Source organism: Aspergillus aculeatinus (assembly GCF_003184765.1).
Source record: "Aspergillus aculeatinus CBS 121060 unplaced genomic scaffold BO66scaffold_20, whole genome shotgun sequence".
Taxonomy (NCBI): Eukaryota; Fungi; Ascomycota; class Eurotiomycetes; order Eurotiales; family Aspergillaceae; genus Aspergillus; species Aspergillus aculeatinus.
The window spans coordinates 180,146-205,960 of NW_020291489.1; the positions used below are offsets into that span (position 1 = coordinate 180,146).

The 25,815-nt window shown below is 52.5% G+C and overlaps 13 protein-coding genes across 13 annotated transcripts; 6 read left to right on the forward strand and 7 right to left on the reverse strand.

Annotated features, from left to right (window-relative positions):
* Positions 1–66: 66 nt before the first annotated feature.
* On the forward strand, positions 67–702 carry BO66DRAFT_437814 (uncharacterized protein; the record flags this gene model as incomplete). Its single annotated transcript, XM_025651018.1, has 1 exon — positions 67–702. One exon carries the CDS (start codon positions 67–69, stop codon positions 700–702), a length of 636 nt encoding a protein of 211 aa, XP_025504689.1.
* Positions 703–1,103: 401 nt separating this feature from the next.
* Positions 1,104–4,574, reverse strand: BO66DRAFT_73806 (uncharacterized protein). The gene is made up of 5 exons (XM_025653551.1): positions 4,078–4,574; positions 3,977–3,984; positions 3,862–3,910; positions 2,990–3,807; positions 1,104–2,932 (listed from the first exon to the last, which is right to left on the reverse strand). The coding sequence occupies exons 1-5, from the start codon at positions 4,177–4,179 to the stop codon at positions 1,186–1,188; spliced, it is 2,724 nt and encodes a 907-aa protein (XP_025504690.1). The 5' UTR covers positions 4,180–4,574; the 3' UTR covers positions 1,104–1,185.
* A 237-nt stretch (positions 4,575–4,811) lies between these two features.
* On the forward strand, positions 4,812–5,633 carry BO66DRAFT_321247 (MMtag domain-containing protein; the record flags this gene model as incomplete). Its single annotated transcript, XM_025643711.1, has 2 exons — positions 4,812–4,849; positions 4,952–5,633. 2 exons carry the CDS (start codon positions 4,812–4,814, stop codon positions 5,631–5,633), a joined length of 720 nt encoding a protein of 239 aa, XP_025504691.1.
* Positions 5,634–5,693: 60 nt separating this feature from the next.
* On the reverse strand, positions 5,694–8,679 carry cwh41 (mannosyl-oligosaccharide glucosidase). The gene is made up of 7 exons (XM_025647230.1): positions 8,322–8,679; positions 7,786–8,265; positions 7,569–7,726; positions 7,470–7,515; positions 7,035–7,413; positions 6,058–6,967; positions 5,694–6,002 (listed from the first exon to the last, which is right to left on the reverse strand). The coding sequence occupies exons 1-7, from the start codon at positions 8,566–8,568 to the stop codon at positions 5,754–5,756; spliced, it is 2,469 nt and encodes an 822-aa protein (XP_025504692.1). The 5' UTR covers positions 8,569–8,679; the 3' UTR covers positions 5,694–5,753.
* A 204-nt stretch (positions 8,680–8,883) lies between these two features.
* BO66DRAFT_348286 (NAD(P)/FAD-dependent oxidoreductase) lies at positions 8,884–10,308 on the reverse strand. The gene is made up of 2 exons (XM_025644645.1): positions 10,188–10,308; positions 8,884–10,118 (listed from the first exon to the last, which is right to left on the reverse strand). The coding sequence occupies exons 1-2, from the start codon at positions 10,225–10,227 to the stop codon at positions 8,926–8,928; spliced, it is 1,233 nt and encodes a 410-aa protein (XP_025504693.1). The 5' UTR covers positions 10,228–10,308; the 3' UTR covers positions 8,884–8,925.
* Positions 10,309–10,469: 161 nt separating this feature from the next.
* On the reverse strand, positions 10,470–11,732 carry BO66DRAFT_391312 (SNUT3/LISCH7 family protein). The gene is made up of 2 exons (XM_025647231.1): positions 11,142–11,732; positions 10,470–11,085 (listed from the first exon to the last, which is right to left on the reverse strand). Exons 1-2 carry the CDS (start codon positions 11,461–11,463, stop codon positions 10,688–10,690), a joined length of 720 nt encoding a protein of 239 aa, XP_025504694.1. The 5' UTR covers positions 11,464–11,732; the 3' UTR covers positions 10,470–10,687.
* Positions 11,733–12,903: 1,171 nt separating this feature from the next.
* Positions 12,904–14,364, forward strand: BO66DRAFT_348291 (Elongator subunit IKI1). Its single transcript, XM_025644646.1, has 3 exons — positions 12,904–13,087; positions 13,223–13,379; positions 13,446–14,364. The coding sequence occupies exons 1-3, from the start codon at positions 12,929–12,931 to the stop codon at positions 14,177–14,179; spliced, it is 1,050 nt and encodes a 349-aa protein (XP_025504695.1). The 5' UTR covers positions 12,904–12,928; the 3' UTR covers positions 14,180–14,364.
* Positions 14,365–14,407: 43 nt separating this feature from the next.
* BO66DRAFT_391315 (SNAP receptor SEC22) lies at positions 14,408–15,557 on the reverse strand. Its single transcript, XM_025647232.1, has 5 exons — positions 15,424–15,557; positions 15,310–15,344; positions 15,103–15,212; positions 14,634–15,039; positions 14,408–14,576 (listed from the first exon to the last, which is right to left on the reverse strand). The coding sequence occupies exons 1-5, from the start codon at positions 15,455–15,457 to the stop codon at positions 14,514–14,516; spliced, it is 648 nt and encodes a 215-aa protein (XP_025504696.1). The 5' UTR covers positions 15,458–15,557; the 3' UTR covers positions 14,408–14,513.
* A 149-nt stretch (positions 15,558–15,706) lies between these two features.
* On the forward strand, positions 15,707–17,510 carry BO66DRAFT_391316 (uncharacterized protein). Its single transcript, XM_025647233.1, has 3 exons — positions 15,707–16,017; positions 16,123–16,602; positions 16,672–17,510. The coding sequence occupies exons 1-3, from the start codon at positions 15,976–15,978 to the stop codon at positions 17,398–17,400; spliced, it is 1,251 nt and encodes a 416-aa protein (XP_025504697.1). The 5' UTR covers positions 15,707–15,975; the 3' UTR covers positions 17,401–17,510.
* On the reverse strand, positions 17,475–19,127 carry BO66DRAFT_73879 (short chain dehydrogenase/reductase family protein). Its single transcript, XM_025653552.1, has 5 exons — positions 18,667–19,127; positions 18,514–18,599; positions 18,288–18,452; positions 18,163–18,233; positions 17,475–18,100 (listed from the first exon to the last, which is right to left on the reverse strand). Exons 1-5 carry the CDS (start codon positions 18,945–18,947, stop codon positions 17,549–17,551), a joined length of 1,155 nt encoding a protein of 384 aa, XP_025504698.1. The 5' UTR covers positions 18,948–19,127; the 3' UTR covers positions 17,475–17,548.
* A 403-nt stretch (positions 19,128–19,530) lies between these two features.
* BO66DRAFT_321068 (CLPTM1 family protein) lies at positions 19,531–21,461 on the forward strand (the record flags this gene model as incomplete). The annotated part of the gene is made up of 3 exons (XM_025643700.1): positions 19,531–20,535; positions 20,606–21,091; positions 21,147–21,461. The coding sequence occupies 3 exons, from the start codon at positions 19,531–19,533 to the stop codon at positions 21,459–21,461; spliced, it is 1,806 nt and encodes a 601-aa protein (XP_025504699.1).
* A 474-nt stretch (positions 21,462–21,935) lies between these two features.
* Positions 21,936–24,596, forward strand: BO66DRAFT_348305 (Mis6 domain protein). The gene is made up of 4 exons (XM_025644647.1): positions 21,936–22,200; positions 22,257–22,310; positions 22,366–23,393; positions 23,445–24,596. Exons 1-4 carry the CDS (start codon positions 22,179–22,181, stop codon positions 24,537–24,539), a joined length of 2,199 nt encoding a protein of 732 aa, XP_025504700.1. The 5' UTR covers positions 21,936–22,178; the 3' UTR covers positions 24,540–24,596.
* A 20-nt stretch (positions 24,597–24,616) lies between these two features.
* On the reverse strand, positions 24,617–25,673 carry BO66DRAFT_372795 (post-initiation translation factor DPC29). Its single transcript, XM_025645511.1, has 2 exons — positions 25,390–25,673; positions 24,617–25,331 (listed from the first exon to the last, which is right to left on the reverse strand). The coding sequence occupies exons 1-2, from the start codon at positions 25,601–25,603 to the stop codon at positions 24,706–24,708; spliced, it is 840 nt and encodes a 279-aa protein (XP_025504701.1). The 5' UTR covers positions 25,604–25,673; the 3' UTR covers positions 24,617–24,705.
* Positions 25,674–25,815: the final 142 nt, after the last annotated feature.

The window sequence follows — 25,815 nt, forward strand, 5'->3', positions numbered from 1 at the left end:
AGCCTCAACCCTTCCAAACCCCCATACCCATACCCAACCCATACCCAACCCATACCACCGCAAAAAATGCAGCGGCAGCGCACGAACATCCGCGCCCTGCAGCGCACCCTCACACAGCAGAGCCAGCGCATGCAAGCCCTCGAACAAGCCGTCGACCACCTCGCCCAAACCACCGACCACGCGCTCACCACCCTCGCCCAGCACGCCAACCACCTCGAGACCCTAGCGGACCCGCTCCAGCCACTCCTAACCCGGATCCAGGTCCTGGACGGGCTCGCCGACGACGCCGCGCCAGCAGCAGGCGCCGGAGGCAGCATCGAGCTCGACCTGTGGCTGATCGCCGCCCGCCAGGTCGAGGACCCGCCGCGCGCCCGCCGCTGGCGTCGCAGGTTCCACCACCTCTACGGCTACCGGTATCAGAATGTGTGGGGGCGGATACCGCTGGACGCGCGCGTGGCGGAGGTTTTTGATGTCCACGCCGACTTGATGGTGATGTCTGGGTTGCCGGCGCGGGGGCGGATGGCGTTGCTGGATCGGTGTAGGGCGTTCTTGGGGGGGTGGGTGTATCCCGGGCTGGGGCTGGGGCCGGGGGAGGAGTGGATGGAGGAGGAGGAGGCCGGGGAGGAGAGGAGGGAGGCGCATGAGGGGATTGTGCGGCGGTTTGGGGAGCTTAGGGAGACCGCCGCGGCAGTGGCTGACTGACGGGGGGTTTCTTGGTGACTTTGGTTGGTTCGGTTCGGTTCGTGGGAGCTTGGTTTGTCGCCGATTGCTGGTGTGTACAGCTCAGTGCTGAGGAGATGCACTTGCTCGGGAGGGAGGGGCTTGTGGTCTTTGTTGTTTGTGGCAGGCTTTCTGTTTTCAGTTAGGTTCACTGCAGTATGTTAGTTGGGTCAGATTGGGTAACGGAGAGAGTGTCTTCACTGAGATCATACTAGTTGCTTCATCATGTCTGTGTTATGCTCCTCTTTCTGACTTCCAAATGAGCTTCCAGCTCCATCTACGCCATCTAGTTCCCACCCACAGGTCTCCTCGTGAGATCGGTGAAAGGGCCCCTTACTCAAGGCCTCGCCTGGTTGAGTTGGTATTTGAAGCTTAAAAGAAGCCCGGTGTGAAATCATTTCATTCATTTTCCTCATTCTTCACATATTCAGACAGGTTGGAACAATGTACTGCAGAAAACTAAACCTACACAAACAATACCTCGTCCGCTTCATCCTCCCCCGTCCCACTACTTTCTCCCGCCGTGCTCCAGCTGTACCAGAACTCGTAGCTCATCAGCGTGTGGTCGGCGTACATGAGCATTAACCGGTACCGTCGAGAGGGGTTCCATCCTCGCCAGCTTTCTTCGGGGTAGTAGGCGCGAGTAGCAAGGGCGTGGCATTCGGGAAGGGTAAAGGGGGTGCTGGACGATGATCTGGATGGTCGTTGAGTAGTCGTGGAGGAGGTAGGTGAGATTGAGGCCTGGGGTATTGTGGAAGTAGAGGTTGACGTGGGATCTTCAGACGCAGTGAGGGCGGACGCGGTAGAATGATGCGAATCGTGCCCGTGAACAGCAGACCATTTTCTCCTCAGTTGGCGATGGTGAGAAGGTCTCGGGCGGAGTGTGGAATTGCGTCTGGGAGGCTGCGATGTGCTACTCGCTCGTCTCTCCGTGACCAAAGCAGGATCCGGCTGCTCATGAGGGCTCATGCTGAGGTTTGAATGCTTATATCGAAACGTGAGGTCGTTGTTCCTCACGTCACGTGGAATATAAGGCACGTCCGGAGGCATCTCGAATCCCTGCACCGGACCAACGGTCATGCCCAAGAGGGGTATCAGAGGACGGTCGCCATACTTCTCTTGATGCTCAAAGGGGACAATCCAATCGACGCGGAAGGATTGTCCTGTCGCCTCGGACTCGGTGAGGGCTATGATGGCCGCACGCCCCTTTTGAGACGCCGCGATGACGATTCCGTGCTCGGGAATATACTTGACCATGTTAAAGCGATCGCAGGACCGGATGGAGACAATCGGGTGTGTGAAGGGTTGCCGTAGAGGTTCGCCGCACACGACCTTCGCGTGAGTGGCGAAGGGGTGGGGGATTAGGCGAATGTCGGTTTGGGAAAAATGGAGGATTGGGAAATTGGAGCTCATGGGCGCTGCGCAAGTCTTAGCGACTGTATCTCGGTTGGGGACTAGAGCAGGGTCAGACGTACGGTCAAAGACTTGGTATCGGGCTGCCATCGCAGACGCTTCGTCTGACTGGGCATCATCCAGACCAGTGTAATACCGCTCGCCGTGCCAGTCATCTTCGGATTCGGAGTAGTCCTCCATGTCATCGTCACTATACTCGGCTCCGGGAGCATCACCGCCGAGTGCTTCGAGAAGCGCGAATTGGAGAAATTCCGGCGTCGTCAGCGGCGCCTGACCGCGAGGGAAAGGCGTGCCGTCATTCTGTTGATCTTGGGTGTCAAGGGGTTCCGTACTCATCTCCGCGTCAGATAAGCTGTCCTGGCTCAGATTGTCCTCAAAGACAGAGCCGTCTACGGCGCGGTAGCTGGACGCATCAGCCGAGTCTAAGGGTCGAACAGCTACGGACGGAATATTCAGTCGTCGGAGCTCTGCAATCGAGTCTTCGCTTTGCTTCCAACGCGGGGTTCCTTGTGAGCTATCGGTGATGAGATTTTGATAGGCATCATGAGATCTGTTGATACGACAGTCTGGTCCGAATATATCGGGCAGCAGCGGCTGTTCCGGTTCAATCTTGGGCGCAGGCGGAAAATAATTGTATATCTGAGAAGCCTTTGGGATTTTGCTATTCATTCGTGTCAGGTCGTATACTGCTTGGCCATTTTTGACGCGCCGTTGAGGGGGGCCGCCGCATGCTTCTTCCGGAGACTTCAGCAAATGAAAGCTCCGAGGGTCCAAAGCGAGTACCGCCCAACCACGCTCTCTGTTTCACCCATTAGTCAACGAGAGCCCTAATGCAGCATGTAGATCATTTACCTACTCTAGATGCAAGGATTCCGGAAACGACTTGAACGAGACGTCGTTGAAGTGGTAGACGTTGAAGGGACCGAGACTTTCCCAGATTTTCCACACGAGAAGCTTGTTGTCGATATCCGTGCTGACCATCCACATCCCATTGGGGTCGAGATCACAGTTCAAGAAGCCAACCGAAGGGATATTGGCAAAATGACCTGTGTATGTCAACCGGATATTCCGCGTTCGATGTTTGTGCGGCATCAACTGCCGCAGCTGGGCCAACTGCTCCCCGCTTCTGATTTGCAGCCAGGTTTGACCGTAGTCGGCAAGATCATCCTCTTCCTCCGGATCGCACTCAGACTCGCTACTCTTGTCCGAGGTAGAATCGACCAGAGCGAAGGCGAAAACCGTGACCTGGCCTGTGTTCGCGGTCACAGCGATGAGGCGGGCGAATTTATGAATGGCCAAGCCCCAGGCGCTGGCTTCAACATATTCGGCGAAGAACGGGTCGACCTGTGAACCATCGAGGGGCCGACTCTCGTTGCCCTCCTCCGCTCGCTTCAGCGCTGAGTACACAGCCTCAACCCGATAACCGCAGACGTTGCCCGAGTCAGTGACAAGTAACAACACCTCCTCACGGCCCAAGTCATCGACGAGGATATTGTTGATGGCATGAGGAGATGACGGTAGGATATAACCCTCAGCATCGGGCTCTCGCATGACTGGGGTGATGATCATCTCAGGCGTGTTACCGAGCGTCTGATTAGACCCTGCGGGTTGCCAGACGTAGATTTGATGGTTGTAGGCGACGAAGAGCAGATTGCGACGCTGCGACAGCGCAATCTTTCCACGAGTGTTAGTGACCCATAAGACGATGGAATAGGATCGATGATTTACCAGATTGTTTCTCCATGTCGCTGTCTGTGGGGGATAGATATCATTCGCACTGCAAACCAGTTCAGTCTCGGCTCAGTCATACCATGATGGTGGGATCTGAAGGTCAGATACATACGAAGAATACTGGAAAGTGGGTCAGCAGTCAGATCGACAACAACTGAACGAAAAAAAAAAAACACAGCGACGCTAGCTAGGAGACTAGGAATGACCACATACTCTATCTGTTCCTTTCTCAACATTCAAGGGTCTAAGCTGCAGACCTTCGCGTGGACGGGCCTTGAGTGGTTTGTTGCCGATATCACCGCTACTGAACGCCATTCTGGTGAGAAAACACACAGATTGTGGTGACACTTGAGACCGCTGAAAACCGACACTCAGTAAGCGTCAAAGCGAGTCTCCGGGTGTGCCACCATTCGCGTGGCAGATCAAGAGCGGCTGAAGGGATCGGGGCAAGATGATTGTGATAAGTGCGGACAGAAACTGTCAATACCAGCAAAAGAAGCCGAGGGGTATTTGGATTGAGTCTCCGGTGACATCACACGGAGGAGAGATGCTTTGCGCTCTTGCGACTCCGTGTAATGAGGTTTGAGCATACTCGGGGGAGGAAGAGGGGGGGATCTGCAAGACACGACAGGAAGTAAAAGAACCTCTCTTTGAGCTGACTAGATAGATAACTTGATAACTTACATGCATCGCTTTGAGCTAAAGTGGTTTTCGCATTTTGGCAATTCTCATCCATGTTACCAGTCCAATCCATTACCTTATGAGGTCAGCCAACCCAATCCGATGATTCGCCGCCTCGGGGCTGAGCGCGTGCACGGGCCACCCAGCGATCTCCCGCCGCTTTTCCCTGCCCGCAACTCATTCCCTCATACGTTACTGTACTGTACAGCTACCACCTCTCTCATCAGGAGGCAAGAGTTCTCTACTGCAACCAAGATACCGCCAGAATGGATCTGGTCGCAGGTGTTCGCAAGGAAGGCAGCCGGTGAGTTCTCTTACACTTCCTACCCCCTTAGCACCCTCTGCACCCGACCCTCGTGTCCGAACATGACCGCAGAACACAGCACTGACAGTTCCATCCTCCTAGCGGCGGCCGCGGCGACTTCAAATGGTCCGATGTCAAAGACTCCTCGCATCGCGAAAACTACCTGGGACATTCTCTCATGGCTCCTGTCGGTCGTTGGCAGCAGGGCAAGGATCTGACATGGTATGCTAAAGGCGACGCGGACGATGAGGATCAAGCAAGGAGGGACCGCGAGGAGAAACAACGGGTCAAAGAGGCTGAGGAAGAGGCGATGGCGCGAGCTTTGGGACTGCCTGTTCCCGCTAAGGCGTCGGAGAATGCCAACTTGACCCCACTCGGTGGCCCGTCCGAAGCTGCGGATAAAGAGGGGGGTGACGAGGCTGGCAAGGGACTCGGTTACGGTTCATCTCGAGGGGATGCTGAGCCGCGCTCCAGTCGGAGACGGAGAGGCGGACATAGCCGCAGTCCTGACAGAGAGCGGAGGCGGGATCGAGCATCGGACAGGGAGAGGAACAGGGACAGAGACCGGGAGCGTAGGCACCGCAGACATCGTGATGAGGATGACCGTCATCCTCGCAGTCACCGACACAGGTCGCGATCCAGGTCGCGGGATCGCGATCATAGAAGAAGACGATCGCGCTCGCGAAGTAAAGAGAGGGCCCGCGACGATTACAGGAAACGTCGAGACGATCGTCCTCGCGCAGACCCAAGAGACAGGGATTTCTCTGACCGTCGCCGCCATTGAGCATGCAGTCTACTCGCATACCAGGAGTCAGGAGTTTTGGAATAAGTAACACTGTACAGCTGTTTGGAAAGCTTGCTATCTTATTGTATATCACATCAAGATATCCTCATCGGTCTACGTCTACAATTCATCGTGGCCCTTTGCTCCGTTGGCGGGCAAATCGGGCATGGACATGATCTTCACAACCATGCTTGTCCAGCCGGTGAAGTGCTGTGTCCGCTGCCCTTGTCCGGTCTCAGGGTTGTACTGCTCCCAAGCAAAGCCAGTTGCCTTCCACTGTCTAAAGACATTCTCAACCAAATTCTTCCGCAGATTGGAATACAGCTCACGGGCTTGCTCGCTGTGGGGACCGGGTTTGATTGCAACATCCTGCGCGAAAACGATCAGCTTCTTGTGTCAGTTCAATCGGGCGATATTGACTTACGTAGAGGTTCTTGACCACGAGGTAATTGATGTTGACCCAGATGGGACTTCTCCAATAATTCTCGTCAGTGCCATAGAACTCATCCTTCTTGCTCAAACTACGGATGCCATAATCGCTCCAGAGTTCTTCTGGGTTCCCAATCAGATCCAAAACGGCCTTCAGGTGAGAGCTGTCAGTGCCCAGCATTCCAGTCAAGAAGGGAAAGATCGAGATGTAGCCCTTGTGGCACACATGAACGCTCTCCTCATATTCATCAATGGTGGCATCGCAGTAGGTCTGCGCGTCATCGTCCCAGTGCAGATCGTCGATGTTCCGCGTGATAGCGATCTCGTAGTTCTTGAACTGTTCGGCATCCTCTTCATTTCCAAGTGCCTCGGCGATACGACGAATGGCACGGGTCATCATACCCATCCAACTGATCAAATCGACATGCAGCTCGCCGGGGTGGGGAGGCTGAGGCCGAGGGTAGTCATCCAAGCCCGAGGTCAAAATGTGCTGAACAGACCTTCCTCGCCAGCGGTATGCTTCCTTGGTTGAAAATGCTTCCCGGTCATAGGACTTAATGTCTCCAAATTGAGTCTTCCTGTACCAGAAGTAGTGCTTCTTAAGCAGAGGGTAGATCGAGCGCATATAAGCGTCGCCCAACTCTGGAGTCTCAACGAAAGCCGAGTTGAGGCCCTCGGTGATTTCATAGTCAGACGGCCGGTTGACAGAAGCATTCTTCTTAGCATCGAGCTTATCGACGAAAGCTTCCAGAATGACGAAGAGAGTGGGAGGGTTGGCATAATGAGGATACTGAATGGTGAACTCGGGTGGGACTTTGCTGCGAGCTTCCGAGCCGAGAATCTGCTCCCGAGCAATCCAGCCATCCTCATCCATGAGGTTGAACCAACTCTTGACGATTTCGAGCCTACACAATGTTAGCAATGTCGATCTGGAATGTGGAGCCGAGGCGATCGAGATTCGTGAAAACCTACGCTAGATCCATGTCCCAATCAACAACAGGGATCAAGTGGAAACCTTCGTCCCAAAGGAAACCTCTAGGGAAGAAAGGACGGGAAGGAACGCAGGTAAAGAGGGTCTTGGGTCCTTCGAGAACAGGACGAGCCCGACTTCTGGCTTCTGCAGTCTCTTCCCAGAATCCCTCATTTTCCTCATCATACTCAGGCGCCTCCGATCGATCAACAATATCTGTACCATGGAAGTAACCAATGCCACCGACCAGGTTAGATAACATTGACTTGGAGAACTGTAGATATTCCGCCGTGTCAAACGGAGCTTGCGGAGGATGGATCTTCTCGAATCTATCAGAGAAGGCGAGGGATGCTGTGTTAATCTGCTCAGTCAAGATGTCCGCTAGTGCGAATCATTAGTTGATAGTCATTAGAGCTTGTGGGTTTGTTTTTTCTCACATGTCAACGGTAGCGGTGAAGATCCGGACGAGAAGAGAATATCGAACTGGCTTAAGTTAGCAACTAAGTACCATAAGACTTACTCTGTAGTGTACCTACCTCAAAAGCACCCTTGAAGACCTTCTGCACGAGATGAATATTTCCATCGCCGGGTTCGTTCTTGATCGTGAAGATTTGAGAAGCAGGCGGGGGGTTCTCCTGGCCGTGCTTCTCAATAGCAGCATCAACCTCTTCCTTCATCTTGGAGAACAAAATCACTACCACGATGTCAGTAACCGTTCTCTAAAGCGTGAAGGCGTCTTGGAAGAGTGTCTACCTTTCGTCTGCCACAATTGTTCCGGGTTCAAAGCCAAGCTAGACACCAGTGTACGGTCCAGGGGCTTCTCATCATAAGATGGGTGGTCATTTTCAGGGTGATCATTGCTTGCGGGACCAGCAGTGACATCAACCGAGAAAGCACCAAGGTCCGAGGTATAGCCCGTAAGCTTCACGTCGCCTTCGAAGCCGCGGGAGTCCTCGGATTCAGTGGTCACGCCCAGGTTTCCGAGTCCCTCCAGCCCAGTGTAGAAAACAACGGTCGTCGACTGATCAGGGGAGCCATTCTCGCGGGGAACACCCTTCACACGAGCAGCCCAGCTGCCTCCATGCTGTCCACCGGGGACCTTGATGAAGTCGATCGTCATGTCGAGAGCATTGCCTTCGTCGTGGATTGTCTGGCGGCCACCCTTCCGAATGTCGTACTCGTCCCAGCCGTATCCGGCCATCCCCTCGTTCTGTTCGCATGTGTGCCTAAAGTCTTTGGACAAGTCAGTATATGTGCACCCCAATCGCCCTTCTCACTGCGAAACTTACTCTGCTGTGCCGTGGCATAGTTGTCCACATTGGCCCACATCAACCCGGCGAAGAAGCTGTTGGGAATTCGAGGGCGGACCCCGAAGTACAGGTTCGGCTTGTAAGGACCCCATAGTAGAGATTGGTTGTTGGCCCTTGCAACCTCGTTGGTCAAGACGGATAGATCATCTGCTGGAGCTTGGTCGGAGAGCACCGTAGCGGCATTGAGTAACGGCGCTAGCAGCAATGGAAGTTTAGAGAGATGCATTTTCCAGAGAAAGCATCGAATGAGAATTTGCAAGTCTCACGGATAGGGATTGGTCATGGGAAGAAGCCTAGATCGATAAAGCTTCCCCCTTTAAGAGTGAGTAGTGGTGGTGGTACGCAATGTGAAATAACTATCTGTCATTTAATCCGCAGGAGCATCGGCCGCTCTTCCGCTCCGCAACTTACGTGGCCCAAGCTCCGCAGTGCCGCGGCCGCTGGGCCATGGTAGTCTACGACGTACCTGCGCTAGTACTGTATGTACCTCTGCAGCCTGAGCAACAGACATACTGAGTACTTATAGAAGAACGAAATTTAGGACATATCTACTTTATTCGGCTTCTATGTATCTATACTTCCTTTAAAAGTATTCTCTTGGGTCAAGCGCTCGAATGCGTGCGCTTTTAGCCTCCCCATCGAAGACAAACTCGCTGATGAGTTTACCGGTGCCAGGCGCATTCTGGATACCCCAGCAGGTGTGACCAGCGGCTAGATACAATCCCTTCGTGCCAGTATGGCCGATCATGGGGCCCCCGCGAGCAGCAGCCACATTTGGCAAGTAGCAAGCCTGTCGCGCGCAGATCTCTCCATTGCGAAGGCGATCAGATATACTGCCAACCTGGTTGATGATCTCTTGGCATCGCACCTCGTCAACCTCGACCTCGTCGGACGTCGGAGGCAGGGGAACAGTTTGATCACCCTCACCACAGGCGTAGACAGTGGCGTCCGGACGAGCGTAGATCTCCGGACTTGCCACATCTGGACGAGAGGGCTTGGTTGGATCGAAGTTGGCCGGGAGCGCAATGTTGGTGAACAGGGTGTATGCGCTGACCGGCTGTTGGGGACGGATCACAACACTGTGGGCACGAGTCGCCGTGATGGGTGCTTCCGGCAGAACGGTCCTCGTCCAAGGACCTGCAGCAACAATAACATCAGTTGCAGAGATAGTCTGCGATTCCCCGGTCTTCTTATCAGTATAGGTCACCGACTGGACAGCGTCCTCGGAGTAGTTGATGCCAGTAACCGATCCCAGGGTAATATTTGCGCCACTTTCCTCGGCTAATTTGGCGATGGAAGTGGTAAAAAGGTAAGGATGGACTTGAGCTGTCTCCCCAGGATCGCTCATGCTCTCATAGCCTCTCACAAGCTCAGGCTCAACCCAATCCAGGTCTTTCGGCACTCGAGCAGACTTCAGCTTCTCCAAGGCAGCGGCGCTTCGTTTCTGCAGCGACACGGACTCTTCTGATTTACCCCCGCTTTGCTCTTTCTTCTCAGGCAGTCGTCGACCGTCAATGATCAGCTGCCCACAGTTGACTTCACGATACCCCCATCGGTCCTTGCCATTATGCTCCTTGGCCAATTCGGCGTGCAACTTGTAACTCAGCGGCACGATGCTGCTCGGATATGCCCATAAAGCCAGCAGACCCCCAGCTTTTCCCGACGCTCCTCCTGCGATCTCGGTTGCTTCAATGAGAGTTACTGAGTGGCGAGATGGGTCAAAGGACGGATGGCGTGTCAAGTAGTAAGCTGAGCAGCATCCGATGATACCACCGCCTGAAAACAAGCTGTTAGCATAAAGTCGCATCAGTCGTGCGGGGTAGATCTACTGAACCATGAACATACCCACAATGACAATCTCACGGCGCTCGCTGCTGGTGGACATCCTGCGATATGGCGCAAATCTAGAGCCTATAATCCTTAGTGAAGCCACGATTGGCGATTCTGTCGCAGGAATATGTCCGTGGTTCAGGGGAAAGAACCAGAAGAGGGGGTGGAGAGGGCTTCTTAAGAGCACCTACGTCACTCCGGTCATGTGTTCCCGAGCGCTTACTGGACGCCGATAAGAGGCTTGAATTACTTGATTTTCAATTGAACCCGTCTATAAAGTACAGGCAGATTTGAGTAGGTAAATATTCATTCGCCTGTTATTTAAGTTCGAAAAAGCAAAGGCCACCCGTAATCTTACTCCAGCAATGCATGTTGCGACAAGGGGAACAAAAACAATTATATCACCCAATAATAAAAACAATGACAAGAAGATAGAAAAGATGTAAGTGAGGAGATGGCTTGTAGGTAACAGCAGGTAAAAAATCTTTGTGAGGGAAGAAGATCTGGGATGGAAATCACTGCCTCGACGGACTGAGCGGTCTGTTGAATCCTCCTATGCGGTTCATGTACTGTCTGTACTCCGTCTTCTTCTCCTTCCGAACGCCATACACATTGTTTCCGGGAACCTTGGTGTTTTTCGTGCTCCGGAATCTTGTAAAGCCCATGTTCCGGCGCATCATCTCTTCGAAATCGTCATCGTCGGCGGCATCGTCGATATCCATCTCGGTCTCGTCCCGAGGCCGACCATGTCGCGATTTTGTATCCGCGACACCGTTCGCCTGTGCTCGGGGGTCTCTGCGATCAGGATTACGGTCGGCTCTGGGGCCTCTCGGGGGTGGCGTCCTGGATTTGTCTCTGTTGCCATTCCGGACAGGGGATCGGGACCGATATCTGTCTCCCTTGGATGGATAGCCTGTAGCACCAAGTTAAACACATTACCGGCTGGATAGGGTTCAGCGAGCCACATACCTCGTTTACCATGATACCTCTCCCTGCTGATACTTCTCTCCCTCGTACCTCGCCCGTCACGGTCTCGGTCCCTTCGATCACGATCCCGACGATCGCCTGACCTGCTCCTATCGCGCCGCCTGTCTCTCCGGTCCCTCGAGCGAGAGCGGTATCTTCGATCATCTCTGGGTCCATCGCGCCGACCTTGCTCCTTTCCATGCTCCCGCCGCGGGCTTCGGGTGTAGTCTAACTCTGGCTCGGGCGAGCGTGTTCTCCTGTCATCTTGATCCCACATTGTAGAGCTATCGGGTCTCCGTGCACGTTTCGCTGGAGGCTCCGCCATTTTGCCGGTCTGTAGGTTTTGGTCTCGTAGTAAGTATGCGCTGAAGTGGCGGGTAGGCTATGTTGTGAAGTCGATGCGTGAGGTTTTGTTCCCGCGGCGAATGATAACGGGTAGGGGGCGAGACTGGTGGGAAAATGTGTCTATGGCAAAACTTGGAAGCAGGTCAAATCATGGCAGTCATCATTCTAGTGGGCTTGTTCAATTGCACGAAGATGGTCTGACTGGTAGCATATAGGAGCGTGTCCGAGAAATTGTGTCCAGTGACTGACTCCAAAACCAAAGCTGAAAGCGTGAAGTTGTTACGGTCGCCGGTTTGCACCATGAACGCGGCTAGCTCAATACCGCGGAAGCTTGGAGGTAACTTCAGCCTTCGGAATCATTAACTATTATTTACTAGCCTTGACAAATTGATCATCTCCTGCGATCTTGCTTATCTGTAGCCTCATGCTGTAGCTAGACGGTTTAGACTGCATAGCATACTATTCAAACGAAGCGAAAAAAAAAATTAAAACTATGCACTTTTGTGCACCGTTCCATAGTTGATTCCCAATGATCAAGCCAGTGAACTTCGTTGAAGATTGATTCGCAGCAAACTCTTGATGCATGTTATGCATTTTCATAAGGGCATTTGCCAGATGAGTTAGTGTTTGGATTTTGATGTTTGGCGTATTTCACTTTCCAATTCAGCAGCAGGGGCGATGTCATATGGGTCACAGAATCATGGGTGATGAAGATATATCCGTCGAACCGCTAAGCTAAATTGCAACAAACAGCCTGCAAAGCCCACAGAGTATCGATCACCGAAGCGCTTTTCTGAAATAGAGGTTTTCTACATACGAGTATAGCTGTTTCTTGCAATCTGGTGGAATAAACAGACATACCCAGCGCTCTGGTCAGAATAATTGTCAGAAGTTGTCTGTGGCGGTAGGGGAGTAAGTAAATGAGAATCTGCGAGATGAAAAGCACGATAAAGTGCTATTATAGGGTCGTCAAGGCTTGTGCTAGCTTCCAGCTGCTTAGACCGTGACATGACAGCTGAAAGCCAGGCCACCACCTCTTTTGCTGGGTGGACTGTTCTCCAGTCTAGATGGGGAGTGGCGGGTGCCGTATCGGTAGGAAGCTGATGAGTTACCGATTATGCTGGCGAGAAGGTCGGTTCAAAGAGACTAATGCAGTTAATCGAGGAAAAACTGATATGGATCGATCATAAGGACATCAATTCCATGTCGACATGTATAGATCGAAAAGGAAAAGAAGTCCGGTGGATCCAACTACTATGTACATCGGAAGCAGGCGCTGAGCTTAAACCCGGCAAGCTTGCTGATTGGAACTTTTGGGGGAGGCCGAACCCCTCCAGAGGTTAAGCTCCCCGCCGGCGTTCATTATTATTGCATGCAAAAACCGACCCCGCAATCTTCGCATTTTCTTCAATGTCCGTTGCTCCCCACGGCCCGAATCCAGCAGAATGGCTCCCACCAACACCTCCCACAGACAGACTCATAACCTACTCTTGATATCGAAACTTCTCAGTCTCAGAGATACAGCGTCGCCACTTGCGCTGGTATTGGACTCTCTAGAGCAGCCCGCAACCCCATTGATCAAGGAATACATCCGACGCGCCAAGGTGATTTGACCCCTTCTACATAATTTCGGCGAGACATGACTTTCCCTGGCGAGCTTTGCGTCTGTCTTCATACCCAACTGTCCAGCCGGTCTACGTCTCGCCGCTGCGTGAGAAGGTGACTAACGCTCTTCCAAGTTATCCAAAGTTCATATCACGTTTGTCGCATTCGAGACGCTGAGGCCGCTCGAGGGTGTCGATGCCTTCGTTGCCGCTCGGAAGAAGAGCCCCCTAGAGATCATCAAGGCTGTCAATGCAGCCTACCCAAATGTTTCGACCAGCGGTCCCTCTCGCAGTACGTATATGCGACCTCCATCCTGGCAACACGGTTCAATGGCGACACGACTGACACCAAAGCCAGGGCGCCTGATTCTGATCGATGCCATTAACCCGCTCCTGCATGCGAGGAGAACCGACGCACATTTCAACGTATCGTCGTTCCTGAGCTCATTCCTCATGCCACAAGGCCCCCCCACGGTCTCCAAAGTCGAAGCTTCGCTTGTGGTCACCTTTCACCAAGACGTCCCCAGCCCGCCGCTCCCGTCGCCTTACACCCCGTCGCCCCTGTCCATGTTGACCTACCTCGCCACCACGATCATCCGCCTGCACTCCTTCTCACACATCCTGGCTCAGAAGGCGGCTCGCGATAGGAGTCTGGTGCCGCCGGTTTTCGGTCTGGAGGAAGAGCTGGATGGCGTGCTTCTGGGCAGGTTGGATAAGCCGATCGGCAACGAATCCGCCCAGGGCGTTGTGCTGGAGTTGGAGCACCGGAGAAAGAGTGGCCGCGGCGTTCTGGAATGGTACATCCTGCCGCCGGCTTCGCGCTATCCCCCGCAGTATGCGAAGGAGATCGTGACGCTGCTGGATGACCACCCATTGTATCGCCCGCCAGAGGAGCCGGACTTTGGCGCGGGAGAAGAGGAACCCGAATCGACCTTTGAGCTCCGTCTTACAGATCGACAGAGGAGAGATCGGGAGGGTGTCGTGCTGCCGTACTTTGATGCGCAGCAAGGCGACGGCCCAGGCGAAGGGGGTCGGATCTTGTACGACATGGGAGAGGAAGACGACTTTGACGAAGAGGAGGATGAGATTTAAGAGAGATACACCGGCCATCAAGTCTGTTTCACGGAGCTGACAAGCTGTTTAGATGCTGGGTCGAACGATCCCGCGCTTTCTTTGGCCCGCAGAATATGACTACCCTAACGACTTATGATTATATAGAGGGACTCGAAATCTATCACACATGCGTCACACGTGCCTCACACATACCACACTCGCTGCAGACAATAAAAAACAGGAATTGTATCAATTCAGAAATTCTCTCGAGTTCTGAGCCAAGGACGATGGTGTCCTGCATCCACCGAAGACATTAACTATGCATACATTCATATTAGTGGGTATACAAATTTGTGGCTACCAAGCGCAGACATTAGAAGAAGCGCCACCAGATCATGAAAAGGAGAATGAAGCCGACGCCTGCGAAGGGGCCGTACTATGGAAAACGGTTAGCGGCACTCTCTATGTGTCATGGGAGCACGTTTGTACTCACCTGCTTGACAAGCAGCTCCCAATTGATGCGGACAGCCGCTTTCCTGTACTTCTTGCTGTCTTCCCGAAGACGGCCGGACAACTCTCCCATGCGTTCCAAGCTATCACCACGGTACAGTAGATCCTCGATGTTCTTGGTCATCACTTTTGTCACATCCCGGAGTTCGTCATTCAACCGGTCCAGGTTCGCCGACGCACGACTGTCCTGGTAAAGCTTCTTGGTCCGCTGAATGAAGGTATCAAACTCCACGAAGGCGTACGGTCGCAGGGTGGGGGATTGGTACTGTGTCGGCGAGTAGGTGGTGGTGAATTCGGTCGCCAGGTCGGCGAGATAAGTGAACGCAAGCTTGCGGGGGTAGGAGCGATCGCATATGCAGAGGAAGCAGATATCGTCTTGGATGATATAGCTAGATAACGAGCCGGCGAGTGAGCATATAAGCTGGGCTTGAAGACATTCACTCTGTCCTTACTGTAGACTGAACTGGCCGGATTCAATGCTCGCCTGCGGCTCTGAATTGCGGTTCAAGCGACGGAATATCATCTTGGCCTGAGACTTGATCTCTGACAGTTCCACCTCTGACTGTGCAAGGAAAGAAAGCGCTCTGTGTTAGCGACGATCTCATTGTGTTTCACATTCACTTGCAATTCACTTGCAAGCGCTCCGCCGACTGACTGACCTGTTCATCATCCACCGACGCTGCCAACATCAAGCCTGTCTCCAAACATCAGCGCAAGCTGCGGACACACACACCCCTCTCCCCGTAACAGCAGCAGTGACATTCCAAGCATACCATCGATTCTGGCGATTTGAGTTGACCTGACCATCTTGACCGTGAGATATTCAGAGTTGATTTTTTTCAAGAAAGAAAAACAAGCTAAACTGCTGCGTCAGTGACACTGTTATAGACACCAGCTATCGCTGTTGTTCTACTCCGACTTATCTGGCCCAGCCAGGCCAGGCCGCGGAACAATGGCCCCAAAGCGCAAGGCGGTCGATGCCGGCAATTCGGAGTGTCAGCGAGTGACGAGGTACGACCGACCACCAGTCCGTCCGTCCGCTGGATTGATTGTCTGTCATGCGCGCGCGCGCCTGAAGGTTGCAATTCGGTTGGATCGACTGAATCTGTGGGAAGAGGGAAACACCATTATTCTTATTGGCAATGCTGAACCAGAAGTGATGTTCCAGGAGCCGAACAAATCGATCTTCGAAGGCGGAGGAGCCACAGCGCAACCCGGGCGAACCTAATAATAGCAGCAGCTGTGCGATGTCATCGACAAACGCCAGACCGAAGCGGAATCCGAGGCGGGCAGCCGTGAACAAACAATGGAGTGAGGAGCACCTGATGACTAGCCCGAAGTCGCGGCTGGTTGGCTTGGATTTGGTGGTATGTGTCTCAGCTGAGGTTGACAGTCCCCCTCCCCCCCCGAGGAGGTTACTTGGTACTTTGATTGGTGGATGGGGAGACTAATGATTGCGATCTATATTCTAGAAATTGCTTCGCCATCCTGAAGCCTGGACATGTCTGGAAGAGAGTGAGAAGGAGGAGATTCTCAAACTCCTTCCCGACAACGCACACCCGAACCCTTACCCTCCGGCTGGCGACCCAGACGCAAAGATCCCCCCACCACCGGAGTCCTTTCTCCGCTACTCGAATAATTGGCGCGACGGCATCCGCCAATTCCAGCTGGATCTCCAGCATGGTCGCTACCATCCGGAATGGCAGCGCCAGGCGGAGAAAGCCGTCGAAGAGAGGGCGGCTGGGAAGTTTGATCGGTTCAAGGAGGAGGAGTTCGAGGAGTTCTGGGGCCAGAAACAGAAAGTCGACCGGAGGCTGGTGGCCGGACAGAGCTCCCAGGTCAAACTGAAGATGCTCACTGATCACGGAGTGATCTGTGAAGGCGATATCTTGAAGTATTCCCGGGTTTTCTCCACAGGCAATCAGAAGGTCCTTGTGGAGAAGGAAGCTAGGGTATGTGAAGCCTCCTGGTGCCTTCCCTTGGTCGCATAGAGGAAGTCCGGGTTGCTAACCCCTCACCAGATAGTGAAGATTGAGGGCGCAGACCTGACCGTCGCCGTCCCGCCGGGGCAGCGTGTCTTCCTTTCCTCTGCGCCGGATTCCGCGATAGGTTCGACGAGCCCAACAAATGGAGAGAACTCCAAGGTTGACACAAAAACCACCGAAGTAAATGGACGACAGCGGGCCGGTGAGACCAACACAGGATCGGAGCTGAAAGCCGAAAAGACTGAGGCTATCTCTCATCATAAACGCGCGTCAGATTCTGAGCTCCCTGACAGCAAGAGGCAGCGCTTGGAGTCTCCGAACACCAATGCAACTGACAACCTGGATTTGAACAATGTGGAAGATCAAACACCTACGGAAAGTTCACTTTCTGAGGGCAAACCTCAGTGTTTGGAGTCTCAAACCAGCACTACAAATGGTAGTCTAGACCCGAAAGACATGGAAATCCAGGCATCTACGGATCAGCCGCTTCCCAAACCAGATTCCAACCAGGATAGCCCAAATCCAACCGCGGCTCTGCCTACAGACCACGGCCAAGACGCTAAGGAGATTATAGTCTCCAACATCCAGGGACTCAATGCATTGGCCTCGAAAATCATAGAAATAGATGGGCGGATCAAGAAGGTGCCAAATGGTAATGCTTGGAAGGAGTTCCGAGCTCACAGAAACAACCAGGACATGGGGAGCTTGTGGGAAGTCAGACAAGCCTGGTTTGTGCGCGAGAACAAGAAGGGAACATCAACATAATTGATGTGGGTACCGTTTCGACCGAGCCTGGGTGAATTCGATCTAAACACAGCCTGTTATTGGACTAGTCTAGGATAGTAGAAATCGGATGAGATTGGCTGGCTGACAACATGTCGCCATGCTTTATTAATCGATTCATGAACTTGCTTCAGGTTGCTTCCTGACCAGTGCCCATGCCGTCATCCTTGGGTATCCGGCTAGTATCATCGGCCGCATAGTCAACAGCAAAGCTAGATTGAATGAAGTCCTCGAGTTCTTCGCTGACCGTCTTCAACTTTTCCTTTACACTAGCAACACCCTCCTGGCCCACAATATGTCGCGAGGGTGGGTTTTCATGGCCCCCAATTGCCGTTATAGCATACACGGTCTCGGTGACCAGGACTTCCATGTGCGCAGAGCTGAGCGGAGGGTACGTGGAGATGACATCTGGCGCAGAAAACGGACCGTCTTCGACAGGATTACTTCGGTGGGAGCTAACCGAGCCATTTGCTAGACCCGTGTTACGAGCATCGTGGTTAGGCAGGCGAGAGACGAGACGATTCAAGATCCCGCGGAACAACGGCGCATGGTTGACTGAGGAAGAGTAGACGGGGGTGATTGGAGGTACACTTGTAACCAGATTGGTCAGGATTCCGATTTCAATGCTGCACTGGAAAATGGTAAGTTTGACATTGAAGGGGGCTATCTCGTATGCGAGACTCTAGAAAGTGGTGACAACATTAGCGACGATTATGTATTCCGTATCCAGAGAAACACTCTTACATCGCAGAATCCCTCAAGAGCCCAGCCTGCAGCGCAGTACATTCCTAAGCCTGGTGTGCCGATGTGAGCAGCTGCTTGCTGTTAGTGTGGATGCTCAGTTTCGAGAGGCTTGTGCAAGCTCTTACTTATGCCAGAAAGAATCATGATATGCCCTGACTTTTGTCTACGCATATGGGGAAGTGTCGCCTTGATGATGTTCAGAGGGCCGAAGTAGTTGATCTCGAACTGGTCCCGAACCAAGTTCAAGGTCTGCTGGGAAGCTGCTAGCTCTTCCACTGTACCAATGAGGGCTATGTAGTTGGTTAGCGGGAGATGCATTGGGTGTGAGGTCGGGCGTGTTGGCTGACGTACCTTGACTTGTGCAGCAAAGGAGAATGTCTACTCTCCCGAATGTCGCAACGGCTTGCGCGACCACTGCTTGGCATTCACCGACCATTCTGCGAGATGGATGTAAGCATGCGCCATACCTAATAGTGAACGAAGCGAATAAGATTGACCGCGCACCTTATATCGAGGGGAACAGCCATAAATCGCTGCCCCCATCCCTCGTCGCTGTGGCTCTCGATCTCGGCCAGAAATGCGTCGAAGCCATCGCGACGACATTCGTCTCGATCTGACTCTGAGTACGCCCGTCCTACCAGAGCGCAGTCACCATGCTTGAGAATCTGGCGAGTAACTGATATCCCGATAGGCGAGTCTCCAGCCGTGATCACCCATACCCGTGGCTCATGATGGGCAGGAAACTGAGGGCGGGAGTAATCGGGAGAAGGATGATTGTCCGTCATTGGAGTTTAGGCCGACATTCGAAAGCCCAGCATGTCGAATTGCGCGACGAGACGCCCTGCAATACCACGTCGTAGACCCCAGTTGTAAACAGGGTTTACTTGGTTTTCGTAACGTGGGGCGGAATCTCTTTGCGCGGGGGTGCGTGCGATCTCCGGTGCGGCGGTGATAGTACGGAGTAGATGGAGATTGTAGCTACACAGGTCGGTCGGCAAGACCCGATTTATGAGTATGTCATGCTCGTAGCCCGCCCGGCGATAAGACGGACCCGCAAAAACACCCGGCCATTCTGGGCCGGCCATCGCTTGCCTCCGCCGCCGTCCTTCGCGCGTGGCCTTTTCTTACCTTCTCCCCTTCTCTCCTTCCCCACCTCGTTCTTGTTCTGCTGACCAGGTGCGATCACAGCCGGTCAAAAATGCCTGAACAAAGACAACGTAGGGAGGAGGAGGGGCTAGGCGTGAGTACATGCCGCGTCTTTCTGCATTGATTCAACTCCCAGTGGCTGACACCTTGGTTTCTGCTTTCTAGTCCGGCCTCAGAGGCGTCCTTCAGGGCCTGGCTGTCTTTATGTTCGCCAAGTTCATCATGGGCCAGTTCATGGGCGGCAATCAGGAAACCACTGTCTCTGGCGCAAAGTCAAATGACGTGCCCAGTTTTGCTGCTCGTCCGCCTCGCAGCCAGATCCCCAACTACAGCCACATCCCTGACCTCGTCTCGCCAATCTGGCCTACCGATAGTTCTCTCGACATGAATATCTATGTCTCTCCTTCCATCGCTGTGCCAAACCTCAAGACTCTCCCGTCTGGCTCACTTGTCTTGGAAGAGAGGAATTTCACTCTCGGTAATTACAGCGACACCAGGGAAATTGATACCACCATTAAGGTTCCGAAGGAAGTTCAGCGCAACGGTACACTCTGGGCACACTTCTTTGTTGGGCTGAGTGGACATCAACTTGATCCTGCAGCAAAGGACTATAGCACGGATAGCGCAGTTCACTTCTATCGCCCGTTGAACCAGTACCTCCCTAAGAAGAAGGCCAAGAAGCTCAAGAGCCTGCTTGCCTCCAACGACCAAGCTGCAGAGGAAGAGGTCGATGACACCCCAAATGTGTCAATCGCGTCGTTTTATCATCCCAACTTCACAGTTTCTTTCATTCCTGACTCCGGGGCCCAGAAGTATCGTCAAGTTCATCCTGCCATCAGACACCACATGCAGCTGGAATCCAGCGGTGCGAGGGATGCCACCGGACAGAACGGGTGGTACTACCCAATTGTTTTCCTTAACACATTCTGGCAGCTCAAGACCCATATGATGGAGCTTAACTCGACTGTTGACACTGTCCCTTTGCGCATCACCCTCAACAATCTGCAAAATTGGAAATTCAACATGATGGCCAGTCTTGATGCCAACGCTAAGGAGACCGCCCGGCAGGCTGCCTTTGGAAACGCTGCTCCGGGCGGCAGCGATGGCTCCGAGTTTGAAATGATCAAGGAAGTACTATTGGACACGAACATCTGGCTTCTGGGAACCACTGGTGTGGTCACCATTCTCCACATGGTTTTCGAAACTCTCGCGTTTAAGAACGACATTGTAGGTTATGCGTAACCCATGCTTAGGCGGAGTCATTTAGTGGAGACATTACTAATGGTTGGATCTGCAGTCTCACTGGCGTAAGAAGAAGGATGTCGTCGGCACTTCCGTCCGCACTATCCTGGCCAATGTGTTCATGCAAGCTGTTATCTTCCTCTATCTGATGGATAACAGCGAGAATACGTCCTGGATGATCCTTGCCAGTCAAGGCTTCGGTATATTGCTTGAGGCGTGGAAAATTACGAAAACTGTAGACGTGCGCCTGCGCCCGCCGCCAGCTGGATCGTTCTTTTCCTTCCTACCTTACGTGGTGGTCTTCGAGGACAAACATAAGCTCAGCGAGACCGAGCAGAAGACGAAGGAATATGACGAAATCGCGTTCCGTTACCTCTACATCATCGCCGTGCCTCTTCTCGCAGCATACGCAGCCTACAGCCTGATCTACAACACTCACAAGTCATGGTATTCCTATGTCATTGAGACCCTCGTTGGAAGTGTCTACGCGTACGGCTTCCTGATGATGGTTCCTAGTCTGTATATCAACTACAGACTGAAGGTCAGTAAATAGTCCGGGTGGAATCGACCTGTCTCCATTGCTAACAAAATGATAGTCTGTCGCTCACATGCCCGGCAAGGCGCTGATGTACAAGTTCCTCAATACTTTTATCGATGACCTTTTCGCATTCACTGTCAAGATGCCATGGCTTCATAGACTCGCCACACTTAGAGATGATGTGATTTTCTTTGTCTGGCTTTACCAGGGCTGGAAGTACAAGGTCGACTACACCCGTGTCAACGAGTTCGGCCAGGGAGGAGACAGTGAGGATGAGGACGAAGCTGCCCCGGCTGAGAAGCCCAAGGTTGAAGCGTCAGCTACCGCATCTGGCAACCAGAAGTCCAAGGAGGCGGCAAAGAAAAGAAAGTAGGGTGATGCTTGTCATGAGTCTGCGAGTGTTCCAATGAAGGAAACGTGCTTGGGAGCATCGTGATTGCACGGCAGAGGAGTCTATCTTACTCAACATATTCTCATGGATCTCTAAACCATCAATCGCCCCACACAATGGCACGTGGCGTCTTCTGAATATAGAAATGTATTGAGCCGACGCGGTCCGTAATAATTCGATTTGCATTGTACCCGGAGAATGAGCTCGGCGACCTATATAAAAAAATAGTATATTTTTCTTATGAATCAACACACTGAATCTCTTTCTGAGTCTGATGCGATTCTTGGCCTCTAGACAAGTGCAGTGCTGTAGTGTGCGCCGTTGTTGAGAGACATGGAGCTGAACGCTCGCCAGTTGATCGCCAAATCTGGTAAGGTCTGCCCAACTCCGAATTCCCGCGCCTCTCTTCCAGATCTGCGAGTGCGACCCAGTTTATTGGCAATCAAAGCCTGCATACGCAAGAGAAACCATAGACGGGACTCTAGTCGAGAGTAGCGGGTGTTATTATCGCTGGTTGTTCTTTGTGGCAAATCAGTCAAGTATCGTGCAGTTGACGCGACAAGTTCGAATTCGCGCGCGGCGCGACTTGGATGATCTAGAACAACAAGGCGTCGGTGCAGCCTGACATGCGCTAGGAGATTTCGCATTAGAATTACACTGAAGACATTCGCTCGGATCGATAAGAAAAATAAGACCACGATGTCGTCGGACTCGGATAGAGGTTTGTCATGAACCTGACTTTGGTTGACTATCAGTTTTAATACCTAGTCCATTCAGGCTCCGAAATCGCGCCAACTAGCCTACAGGATGCGATTGAGCATTTAGAAGCTGGTAAGTCCCCTGGCAACCGATTACCTTGAAGCTCTGTATCTTTAACTCTGGCCAGTTGCTTTTGTTCCCTCGAAGCAGCGATACACGGATGCTGGCCAGCTGGCCAAAACAATAGCTACACGCGCCTACGAGAGCGGGATTTCTCAGCTTGGCCTCGAACGTCTAATTAAAGTCCTCACTAAGAGCAACCATCTTGATCAAGGAACAATTACCACTCTGATCAAAAACTTATATCCACAAGAACGGATATCCTCAAAGATCGTCACCCAAGTTGTATGCTGCCTAGGACCTGCCAAGACAAAGCCCAGTCCGGCGACGCAGGCTCTGCTTCTGCGATGGCTGATTCTTGTATACGATTTTCTGGATGATAGGTCCCACCTATTAAAGCTCTATGCGGTACTCTTCAATCATCTTGACATGATAAGCTTGCGAAAGCCTCTGTGCCACCTGCTCTCGCTTATCACCAGGCGCAAACACGTCAAACCTTTCAGGATCCAGGCACTGATGGAGCTTCTCGGTGCTTCTGGAGGTGACGATAAAGAGCTTCTTACTCTACTCAGGGCTTTCAAGAACTACTGCCCGGATGTCATTGTGGGCGATTTTGTACCTTCAGGGCGAACAGCATTGTTCTTTAAACACCCTGATCCTGAGTGGACAGCTCACGTAAGACAGGTCCAAGAAACGCATTCGGAGAAGCTTCAGGCTACTCAGCCGTCAAATTTCCAGGTAGTGCATCGCGGACTCGTCAAGCGAGGGAAAATGGAGGTTATTGTGCCTGATGTCCAAACATCGCGCGTTTTCTTATACCATACCGCGTTGGAGGAGTTGCGCAGTGTGGAACACTTTGTCGAAAGACTTGATCGCATTGAACTCCCTAACCAGATAATATCCATGATGGGAGACGCTTTGGCTCAGAAGTATCTCTTTCTGGCTCAGCCCGAGGCTGCGCACCAACGTCTGAATAATTGGCTGAAAGGCTTCCTTGATGATCAATTAGACCGCATCCAGAATCATGATCAAGAAGGGCTAGAGTCGCTCGGACACATTCTAGACCTTGCACTGAACTATGCGCAATATACAAAGGTATGGCCTCCGGCCCAGTTTCGTCTATCGTGTATACTTACTCGACCACAGGAAATACCCCACGCCTTGCTCCCATTCCTGCAACAATATGTCCTTCTGTGGAACGGCTATGACAATCAAGAGAAAGTGCTCTATTTACTATCATATTTACCTCTCCAAGAATATGAACCCCTGCGGCAGGAGTTCTTACACCATGTGGAGGCCTCAGTATTAGACGGCACGCCTCACTCTCAATCGGTTCTTCTAGACTTCTACTCTTTGTTGATCCGTCGATGGGGTGTGCGCCTGAGATCTCAACCCTTCAGCGCCCATGAGTATAAGCCACTGGGGCGCCTTATCTCACACGCAGAACTCTTGGCTTTGTCGAGTCTCGAGTCTACAATCCAGCCTACAGCAGACGGCGGAAGTGAAAGGCCAAAGCCTGCTACATTGTCCGTCCTTGATTTCTACTGCACCTTGGCTGAATTATTTTCGCATGCATCGTCGAATGGCAGCATCCGTCTTACGATTCCTCTCGCTCCGACAGTCTACACCCTTGTATTCACCCCGATTAGCTCGGTTATATCGATCATGAGCTCAGTCCTTGCAACCTACAAGTCGTCATTCGAAGCTTCTCTCACATCTCCAGCGTTGCAGGTCCCTCACTCTACCGACTCACTATATCCGACAGACCTTGTGGGTCAATTCAATGGATATATAATGGACATCTGCAATTTGCTCTGGCGCAACCGCGGACTCAACTCGGAAGACCCTAATGCACTAGGTTGCCTGATTCCGGCGCCCACAGTCAACGCCCTCACTCGGTTTATCCGCAATATGAACGATAACTCACGGGACAAAAAGCGAGAAGCCAATTTCTTGTTCACCATCTCATCTGTATTTTCTCTGAGTCACCATGTCGCTCTATGCAATTTGTCGGCAGCATGTTTTGCAGATATTGAGGAGGATAACGGCATTGACGAGAGTAAACCAAAACTACAAAGGCCCGTGACTCAGAAAGCACTCAGTGCCCTCGAAAAAGAGGGCGGCGTGAAGCTGACCTGGCAGGAGTACCGTGTTCGGATGCTCGACTGGTTGGATGCGACAGGAAATGTCGGGATTGGGAATTTGATGCGCAGCACCATGAAAGCATTGAGGAAGGAATGATTGCTTTAGATTCCAACGTCATTAGTGCACACTAGATGGTGACTGCCTTCAAGTAAGCTTTCTTCGTGATACTATTTATGATACATTTAGTATGGCATTCTAATTCTATAATACAATTCTTTAAGTGCGCGGGGCTGTAGACACCTCAACCAGGGCCCGCAACCTGTCAGAACGCCTGGCGCGTGTTCATGTAAATATCGTTCACGCATGGCTCCTCTCGAAGCTTGCCCATGACGGTCTCGATCTGTCTCACGTGCTCCTCGTCTGTGATATCCACCATAGTGTCCTTGTTTGGGTCCCAGAATATCTCTAGTTCTTCGACTGAAAGTCCAATGGCTTTTGACAGCGATTCTCCCACACTCTTTGTTTCCGTGGGATCTGTGAAGACAATCAGGCGGCCTTCATCATCCGATGTGATATCGGTTGCGCCTGCTTCAATAGCCTGATCTAAATAATCATCTGGGTCCACGCCATCCTTTTTCTCGAAAACAATTCTACCTTTCTTCTCGAACAGATAAATGGTTGGGGTAGCAGCTCCTCCAGCGTTCTTGATAGTATGTCTAACGTCTTGCAATAGACGGGCTTTTGAGTCGGTCTGGCATTCAATCACGACCGCGACGTTATGGGGCAGGATAGCCTCAACAGTGACTTGTTCCAGCGCCTCGCCCGTCAAACTTATGCCCTTTCCCCGCGCCAGAGCCGCTTCAATAACATTCTTAGGTATTCCGGCTCGCTTCGCATTCGAGAGGGCAAGGGTCAGGCGCGGATTGTACTCCGGATCGGGTCCCCACACTAGGCCGAATTAGCATAGACATTACAGTGAAAAGGTTGAGCGAACTGGGATTCTCACAATGAATTGCCGTGCTGATTTCCTTGTTCATGAGTTGACGCTCCTTGCTTTTCAATTTGTCTTCCTTCGCCTTATCGTGCTTGATTTTAGACCAACGGTTGTGTCCTGCAGACCACGGGGAGCTGCTGGTGAAGCTACGGCAGGTAGTGTACGTGAGCTGGTTGATGCGAGCAGCGCGCTGCTGCATCAGGCTTCTGCTCACTAAGGAGGCCATTGTGATGTGGACCGGGAAATATTATTGATTAGCGGGCAGCCCCATTTCTGCTCCCGGAGCGGCATGGAGCAAATGCATCTTTAAGTGCAGTGCACACAGTACAATCGGACCGCATCTTTCAATCTGATAGCGGGGCCGGCCCAACAGTTTCTCCGCCACCGCCCCCGGAAATGAGGCCAAGTGCCCGCTTAAGGGGGCCCGGCCCAATCGAC